This window comes from Zea mays, chromosome 4 (genome assembly GCF_902167145.1).
Source record: "Zea mays cultivar B73 chromosome 4, Zm-B73-REFERENCE-NAM-5.0, whole genome shotgun sequence".
Classification (NCBI taxonomy): domain Eukaryota; kingdom Viridiplantae; phylum Streptophyta; class Magnoliopsida; order Poales; family Poaceae; genus Zea; species Zea mays.
The window spans coordinates 26,896,765-26,906,227 of record NC_050099.1 but is presented as its reverse complement, the minus strand read 5'-3'; the positions used below and the strand labels follow the sequence as shown (position 1 = coordinate 26,906,227).

At 40.9% G+C, this 9,463-nt stretch overlaps 1 protein-coding gene across 2 annotated transcripts; it reads right to left on the bottom strand.

The window, feature by feature from the left end:
* Positions 1-237: 237 nt before the first annotated feature.
* LOC100282552 (uncharacterized) lies at positions 238-6,452 on the bottom strand. Of its 2 annotated transcripts, none has more exons than NM_001412115.1 (9): positions 6,071-6,452; positions 5,924-5,958; positions 5,778-5,819; positions 5,619-5,691; positions 5,298-5,503; positions 2,503-2,774; positions 2,046-2,403; positions 1,385-1,960; positions 238-854 (listed from the first exon to the last, which is right to left on the bottom strand). In NM_001412115.1, exons 1-9 carry the CDS (start codon positions 6,180-6,182, stop codon positions 579-581), a joined length of 1,950 nt encoding a protein of 649 aa, NP_001399044.1. In that variant the 5' UTR covers positions 6,183-6,452; the 3' UTR covers positions 238-578. The 2 variants fall into 2 exon arrangements, with proteins under 2 accessions (NP_001399044.1, NP_001148932.2); NM_001155460.2 differs by having other exon boundaries at positions 5,924-5,955.
* Positions 6,453-9,463: the final 3,011 nt, after the last annotated feature.

Below are 9,463 nucleotides of genomic sequence, written 5' to 3'. Positions count from 1 at the left end.
CTGAATTCCGCAGTAACTAGGAGTCACGACTGATCAAATTAACAACCGTAGGTCGATCAATTACCATGCAACATATTGGATGACAATAATGTAAGAATGACATGACAGCCAGTCCAAGATCTTCCGGAGAACAATATTGTATTCAATAGGACACACAAACTTCAATATGTACAATGACAATTAAGTTCTGTTACCGTCTGTCCAAAAAAGAAAGGGCAACATCGCAACAAACTCATGGGTGCAATGCAATATGATACCCAATTGAATACCTATTAAATTGTTGGGAAAGTTTGCTTCCAAATTACAGGATTGCAGCAAACGTTCAGTACATAAAGGCGATATCGCATAAGAGCATTGCACTATCTAAAGTTTGCCCTGCTCCAAAGCATGTACTCTAAAAACATAACAGATATTCCTGCAATTATGCAAAGGGTCTGACAAGAAGCACAGGCAATAAGAAATCTTGTTAACAACTGATATCTAAAGCAAGAGAGTACTATGCTGACTACACTAAAGCGCACATCGACAGAAAACAGGCTATTGGTTATGTCAGAAGGGACTAAAAGCACCAGGTTCCTTCATGGATTGATGTTGCATTCCCGAAGGAAAGATTGGTCATAATCCAGATACTTGGACCAGTAGCTCCGGAACTTGGGTAGACCAATCTCCAACCAGGGCTTCATGTTGCCATTGTAATGTATGACTGCAGCATGCTCAATGTCTCTGCTGTTAACATGGGGATTGTAACCTAGACCAAGAACATGCCATGACCGGCTGAGGGGAAATGTCTTGTTCCAGAATGTGACCAAACCCGGAGGGAGAGTACCAAGTTTCCAGAGTGATCTATCTTCATTCTGCCAAAAAAATAAAAGGAATCAACTGAAAACTACCCAGTACTGAATCATATTCAGTGCATGTAACCGAAGTTCCCACGAAAGAAAACAAACTCAGAATAGAATCAAACACATTTGAGTTATGAGAAGTTTTTTACATTGTTTTAAACAGATAAAAATTGTTCAAAAAACATTTATATACAATTTCAGTAGAAATTATGGTCCCAAATCTTTTCTTATGTTTCAATGTCCTCATAATATAAGCTTAATACATAATGCTGAATGTGAAAATCACATGAAAAATCTGCAACACAATTAATATCTACCCTGGGGGCACAGTATAGACAAACACTCTGCAGAATATATGGTTCAAAGCATTGTGGGTATTTCCAGGTATAACTCCCAAGAAAGTTCTATTTTACTACTGAACCCTAGCACAAACAAACACTGATAATCATAACTGCAGCACAGTAAATTTATTTTTTCATAAACATGTTGAAAAAATGAACAGACATAAATAACCCACTGTGAAAAGGGTGTGAGAATCTTACAAGCTTCTGCCACGAGTGATAAATTTCAGTTATGTTCTGCCGCCTCCATTCAGCCAGGTCAAACACATTCATTCCAAAAGCCCAAACACAAGCATGTGGGTCAAAACTCTTGGTGATAATGGGATTTGAAAAATTCAGGTATCGATCATAGCGATGGAAACTCTCTCCACAAGTCTCAACGGCACCGTTTACCTTCCCCTTCATGTTGATTGACCAAAGGCCAGCCAGATCCTTCTTTACTACGATGTCATCATCAAGAAAGACCATCTTGTCAAGCTTTGGATAAATCTCAGGTAGGTAAAAGCGGAGATGATTGAGGATTGACAGGTACTTTGGGTTTCGATATTTTAGGTTTGAATCTGAGTTTGCACGATTCGTTCCAAAGTAGTAATCAATCATGGATTGGGACCCAAGATGTTTGAGTACTGGACTGTAGCTGTCATTTAGCCATGTAAACTCCTCAATATTCTGTACTTCAATTGTTGCTTTCCCCGGAGGATTAGAGAGGAACCACATTCTCATTGGAGCATAATTCAGTTTGTCAGTTACTATGTGGATAACATGATCAGAAGGATGCTGGAAACAAATATTCCACTCAGTATGATGCCATCATTCAGTTAAAAGTCAAATATAGAACCATAAAAGTACTAAACTTGCATACCTTAGCATTTAACACTGTTGAGTTAACAACAACCGCTGTTGCTAGTATGTTATCCGAGAACAACGCATAATGATACAGTTTTGGGTTAATGAGATTTTGTTGGTTTGGGAACTGCTGCCGAACAGGATCCAATGAAAAGTATTCATTAGCTAGTCTCAGGGGGAGGCAGTGAAGACCTTTAGGAAGGGTTTTAGCTGCAAGTTGTGTCAGAAAAACAGTCTGTTTTTTGTGTGCATGCAGCTGCTCCTCTGCTGAATGAAGCATAGCTCGAAGCTTTTTTACAATAATAGAACAATCATCCTGCATCTGTTTTCCCTTAATCAGCATCTGCTCCAGTGCTTTAACCTTTTCATGTGCACTGACCAAGTAGATGAAACGTTACTACATCCAACTAATTACTATGCACAACAAAATGCTATAATATGAAGCAACTCAGCAGAACTAAAAAGAGCCTTACTTCTTTGGTAGATCAGAGTCCTTGGATGCATCACCAAGCACTTTTTGAACTTCCCGTATCCTCTGCCGTAGGTCTTTAAGATATTGAGAACTCGCTCTAATGGATCCAAGACCAAGGTATACCTTCGCCTTGATTAACTGATCCTTGATATTTCGGATCCGCATATCAGGTAGAACAGTGGTTTTAGTTTTACCGTCTGTTCTAGCTGATTGGGAGTTCTCCGCAACAACCTTTGCAGGTGTCTGTTTAGGCATAGTGTCCTGTGAACTTTCCTGTAAATAGGTCATGTGATAAGGTGATAAAGATCCAGGATCCATGAAAAATATGAAAGTGATTTTCTAAAAAATAAAATATAAACATACTATGGCTAAAGATTAAGATGTATGTGATTGACTGATTGCAGTATGTAGACATATTTCACAATGTAAACAAAATAAAAGAAGAAAATATTGACTAGATGTTTCAGCATCATGGTTTCATGTTATGGGCACTGGGCCCACGGTGCAGTGCCAGGTCAGCCGCCAGCATCATGGTGAACAGTACCGACCAGATAGGTTTCGTTAGAGTTGCACGCGCTGATAGGGTTTGTTAGAGTTGCTTACCTATTAAGTTAGGGTTACCCCTCTATATAAGGAGGGGCAGGGTGTTATTAGAAGACAGGCAAGAATAATATATCTAGGTTTACTCAAGGGCCTCCTACGGGAAGGCGAGTACCAGATCTATCTTGCCACATGGGCACTGGGCCACGGTGTAGTGCCAGGTTAGCCACTAGTATTGTTCACGCACGTGGACAGTACTGGCCAGATAGGGTTTGATAGAGTTGTACGCGCGGGTACTGTATCGTGTGAACAGTACTGGCCAGATAGAGTTTGTTAGAGTTGCTTAGCTATTAAGGACTTGTGTGGATCTCATGTACTAAATTTTAGTAGGGTGCTAAAGTTTAGCACATCTTGAGGAGCTAAACTGTTGTGGGTACTAAAGTTTAGCACTTCACTTTTAGCACTCCTATTTGGATCTCTAAATACTAAAGTTTAGCTAAAAGTGTAGTGCTAAACTTTAGCACCATGGATCCAAACAAGCCCTAAGTTAGGGTTACCCCTCTATATAAGGAGGGGCAGGGTGTTATTATAAGACAGGCAAGAACAATAGATCTGGGTTTACTCAAGGGCCTCCTACGGGAGGGCGAGTACCGGAAATATCTTGTCAAATATCCATGTTCGTAATAGATTGGTACTAGAGCCAGTCTGGCGCATCGCCTACATGGCCAGCGGCGTCCCCGATCCTGCGACATCCTTCTCCGCCAGACTCGATCTACTCATCGTGCAGATCGCCAACATCAGTGCGCAGTTGGCTGGCATCAGCGCCCGACTTGACACAAGTGCGATTAGCATGTCTGGAGGGTGACTTTGACTTGGATGTCTACGATCGGGTCGATGTGCTGCAACCCGACGCACCCAAGGAAGTGGAGGTTGTGTTCGACGTTGAGGTGGCCATGCCACCGCTGCAGCCCGCCTCTGTGCCCATGGAGATCTAGGTGCCACCCGTCTAAGTCCGTGCGTGGATCTGCTCGCCCGATCTGCAAACAATCAATCGGCCGCCATGGTGGCCCAACTCGTAGTGGTGCTGTCGTGGTTCTGCTCACCCCAATTGGTGGCGAAGATAGGGTTTGTTAGAGTTGCTTAGCTATTAAGTTAGGGTTACCCCTCTATATAAGGAGGGGCAGGGTGTTATTAGAAGACAGGTAAGAATAATAGATCTGGGTTTACTCAAGGGCCTCCTACGGAAGGACGGGTACCGGATCTATCTTGTCAAATATCAGTGTTCGTAACAGTACGAGTCTATGAGACAATGCCTGTTTGGTAATAAACTGCAATTTTCCTATTGGCACTAAATTTGAGGGAATATTTGGATAATGTTCTACTTTAAATAAGCCTCAAAGAGGGGCCATAGTTCAAGCTTTTAGCATTACTTGCAAAGCTAATACAGGAATCCCAAGTTAAAGAGATGATTTAATATATTGGAAAGAAAAGAATATTGGGAGGCAAAACTTGGGGGCTAATGTAAGCATGTTAACAAAAAAAAAAGAATGAAACCAAATCACCAAGATTCCAGAACAGTTTGTTTTTCATGTAGTGCCTCATCTGTACCCTCAAGAATGAAAAAATAAACGGGGCTGAGCTAATCATGGGCCAATGAAAATGTTGATGAACTACAACTTGATGAATCCCAAACTGACACATGTACGAGAACAACTCCATCACAGCTGTAGTTCATATTGTAAAAGGGATTGATGCAAACTTGTTCATTAAGACTTGACAGAGGAAACAAAGAAGGACCCATCATAACATTTGGTACACGTTGAACTTTTGATGCAAGTGAGCAGAGCCACTCAAAACTTTACACCAGAATTTATTGGTAAGTTTAGTCATGACAAACAAATACTTTAACCCATTTACATAACCCACAGAATATTTAACCAAAAAAAATAAGTGTATTCCTCATAGCATAAACTGCCGAATAACATTATAAATTTATAATTAATTTTGATATGCTGTTCCAAGAAAAATGTAGCCAGAAATATTTTTTATACAAGCACTGATATTATTGGGTACCATGGGTTAGGTGCAATAAGTGCAGAAAGACCTCACCAACCAACCGATTTCAAAGCTTGGTCTTAACTAATAACTCCATTAATGCAAATGACAATTCATGGTCCCAAATCTTACAAAACTAATTCTCAGCTGACAATTCAACTAAAATTTGTTAGATTGTAATCAAATCTTAAAAGCACCAACCTCAGAAGAAGATTGCTGCAGTGATCCAATGTTTTTCTCCTGCTCATCTGAAACACCTGCTCCCTTCACCAAGCCACCATCCTGTGCTTCCAGCGTAATTACTTGCTCAATCACTTCATTATCTTTCGATGATGTATCATCATCAGCAACCGTGACTTCAGAGAGCACGCGGCTCTTGTGCGCACCTACCTTTGGCAATCGCAATTCTACAAACAGTTAATAGAATTGCTCAGTCTCCTTCCAAACCACGTTTGCACCAACTATACAAACACTAGAACGAGATGCTTCCAAACAAAGATGGTGAAATGGTGATCAATGTACCTTGGCTCTTAGATTCAGTCAGCTCCTCTGAGAAGACAATGTCGACAGGTTCTTTCAAGGAGCTCACTGTTTGCTGCATCCAAAGGAAACATAAATCCGTAATGAATTGCCACTCTGACAAAAAAAAAACAACCCCAAAAAGGTGGGGGCGCAATTTACCAGAGGAAGCGCATTCAGCTTATCTGCCTTGACGCCACGGCCCTACCACGACATTTATATAACCAATAAACAAAACCATCAAGATCCAGAGAAAAATCCCCAAGGATCGCAATCCACCGAGGAGAACAACCCAAAAAACCACTCACCTGATTCGTGATCTCTCCAGGGAAAACCCGCGCTTCTACAAAAAAAATGGGGAAGTAAAGTCGTTAAGAGCCCTAATAATGCCAACAAGAAAACGCCCAAGTAGGACTCAAATCTCGAACAAATCACGGAGGGGAGGGACCGCTTACGTATAGAGTTAAGCGCCACGGAGAGGCGGCTAGTGTAGAGCGCGAGCGGGGAAAGCACCGTGAGGCCGAGGAGGAGCAGCAGCAGCACCAACCTCCTTCTCGTCCTCACCATGTCGGAAAATGATTTTCCTCGGTGAGTTTTGTTTGGAACTTGGGATCCCCTCAGTCCCTCACTGCAGATATTCTTCCTCCATTCCTGGGCAGACGAAATGGATGCGGCCGCGTACAAACAGAGTAGCTGAGAGGGGAGGCGCAGGCGGAGGTGCCCCGGTTGCTTCGTGTGCTTCTCGCAGAAGACCAGGACGCCCGGCGATGCGCAAAGGAGTCGAGGAAGTAGGTCCGCCCGAGATACAATTCTTCTGGGCTGTGGCCTACTGGCCTGTGGGGATGGGGTACTACACGTGTGCGCTGCAGCAGCGGAGGCTTTGCCAATTTGCGATCGGTCACAACTCAGATACAAATGATCTCATAAAACATAGACACGGGATGTTGAGAGTGACAAAATACCAATTATTTCCCTCAAACCAGATGTGTCACTCGACGTCGCCAGGAGAGAAACCGAGGAAGCGTTGAACAAATCAGACGGGGAGAGTAGCTGGGCGATGGGAGTCGGACGACCAAAGAAAATCGCGCATGAGTTGCGAACTTTTTTGATGGAGTGGCCGAGGTAAATTTAGAATTGAGTCATTATGAGAAGTAGATCTCGCTATTATATTTTGTAATAATAGATTCACTCGAATACTGTTACGAAACGTGCCACACACCCTATAAATCTATAATACTATTTGGTCATTTGAAAAAAATGAAAATAGATATGAATATATTTTTAGAAACACGGAGAGACAATTTTACCCCTATTGACTATTGTACAAGAATCATTGCCCTTGAGTGTGTCTGCTGGATGACAATGCAGGTCCGATTGCTGGTGGATGCTAAATAGGGGATTTTAAATATTTGGAATATTGCTTTGTACTGCCCTAGAGAAACCGGGGCCTGATAAAGTCAAGTCCCATGACTAGAACTCGTGTCTTCACTGTTGTGATCTTGGTATGAGTGGGAGTGCTGAAATGCAGCTCCTAGAGACTGGTTACCACTTGAAAACCAGGGGCGAAGCTATACATTAGCTTGTGGATACACATGCACACCTTAAAAATCCAAAATTAGTTACAACAGTTAAATTTTTACCATATATGCATCATACATATCTCATCCTTATGCACCGACAAAGGAGGTGGACCCTCTATATATTTCCTCTAGCTTCGTCACTGTTGAAAACACTTGATCATACTTAGACCGATTGCTATCCTTGCCAATAGGAGCAATCTTTGGAGCATTTGAAATCAGGGAAGAAATTTGGATAGGAATTATTCCATTTCTAGTAGGAGATCTGGTGAAAGCTTGCGCCATATTGTTATACTACTATAGTGAGCCTATGCCCCTGCCCCCTGCCACAAGGATTAGGAAAAAAAACTTGATTAATTTTTATATATCGAGGGATTGACTCTAAAATCTATGGGACAACATCATATAAAACTAGTTTCAATAGAAGTAACTAGAGGAGAGTTAGCAATAGGTGAGCCAAGATGAGGATGTCGATATCTTCTTGGCTCCTCTTGGTTCAAATCTCTATCTCTACTATATTTAAGTGTGAGTTTCTTCGTGTGTTGTCTTCTCCAGCGAGCGCACCGAGCGAATAACGAATAAATTTCCGTCACACGTGGAATATCAAAAAAATAGTGTGAAGGATTTAGGGTTTGTTTGGTTGGAGGCCTCCCATACATATGTCTGTCAGACAAGAAATCTCAGCCGCCAACTGCTCAGAATCGATGGCGTGGGAAGCTACCTGGCCCAAGCAACTTTGCCACGCTCCCAACCAAACAAGCCCTTAAACTCTACTCACTTGATATAAAGCGGTTGGTTTCTACCACTGCAACTCATGTATGTGTGTTATATAAAGGAGAGGTGTTGTAAATATATACATATGCTAATAATTTTTTTAAAAAAAATATAATGGTGTTTGAATAAATATTTTGAAAATAAAAATATAATGGTGTTTAAATAAATATATACAAACATTATAATGACTAGGGAAGGAGTACAGAAACTGACATATACAAACATTATAATGACTAGGGAAGGAGTACAGAAACTGACATTTTAAATTGCAAGTGAATTATTCAAAATGCACTCAGCCTGCATTGCACTATACATCTAACTTGCAAGCTTATCAGAAGCAGTAACTTCATAAGCCTCTAGAGTCACTAGTACAAAGAGCTCTAAGCTTTCGATGGGGTTTATTTTTTATAGACGGTATTGGTTATCAAGCACAAGTGGTATTTCCAGTGGCGGTTTCTTAAAAAACCACCACTAGAATTACATGATTTTTACAGGCAGATTTCTTAATAAACCCCCTGTAAAAATCGAATTCTACATGCGGTTTTCTTAAGAAACCGCCACTAAAATAATTTTTATCTTAATTTTTTTAGTTTTTCAAATGATCTCGTATTAAAAAAACACCAACATAAAAGTTGTAGATCTCTAAATATGAAACTTTGTAGTTGATAACTTTTTCAATTTGAAATCATTTTGGCTATCAAAAAATAGATCTAAATTTGTCAAATTCAAATTTTGCAAACGACCTGGCGGTTTTATTAATGAACCACCTGTAAAAATCGATTTCTACAAGTGGTATTTCTAGTGGCGGTTTCTTAAAAAACCACCACTAGAATTACATGATTTCTACGGGCACATTTCTTAATGAACCCCCTGTAAAAATCGATTTCTACATGCGGTTTTTTAAGAAACCGCCACTAAAAATCATTTTTATCCAGAAATTTTGAATTTTTCAAATGACCTCATATTAAAAAAGCACCAACATAAAAGTTGTAAATCTCTAAAAGTTATGAAACTTTGTAGTTGATAACTTTTTCTATTTGAAATCATTTCGGCTCTCAAAAATTAGATCTAAATTTGTCAAATTTAAAATAGAAATTTTGCAAACGACCTTGGATGAAAAAAGTACCAAAAATAAAAGTTGTAGAACTTCAAAAGTTATGAAACTTTGTAGTTGACAAGTTTTTCGTTGGATATCGTTTACATCCTCAAATAGTCAATTTATATTTGAATGGTTCTAATATGTGGGCAACAAAACTGTAATATCTCCACTATCTATTAAGACAATAGTGTAGACCATGAGAACAACCATGCCCCCGCTCTCCCAACCGCCATGGATCAGCCCTGCTCGGCCCCACCCACGCGCGCGATCCTCCACTCGCCAGTACCTGCCCCATCCCCGCACGCACGCCATCCTCATCCACGCAGTCCGCGCAAACCAACTGCATGCCACGCATATCGGGCCCGCTTCCCCTTCCACGTGCTCAAGCGTTCCCGTCC

What these genes read in the sequence shown, in the direction of transcription:
- LOC100282552 (NM_001412115.1), bottom strand. Translation starts at nt 6,182, where the DNA reads ATGGTGAGGACGAGAAGGAGGTTGGTGCTGCTGCTGCTCCTCCTCGGC. An exon ending in GACTGAATCTAAGAGCCAAG is followed by an intron (nt 5,504 to 5,618) that starts GTACATTGATCA and finishes AACTGTTTGTAG; the next exon opens with AATTGCGATTGCCAAAGGTA. An exon ending in TGCAGCAATCTTCTTCTGAG is followed by an intron (nt 2,775 to 5,297) that starts GTTGGTGCTTTT and finishes ACCTATTTACAG; the next exon opens with GAAAGTTCACAGGACACTAT.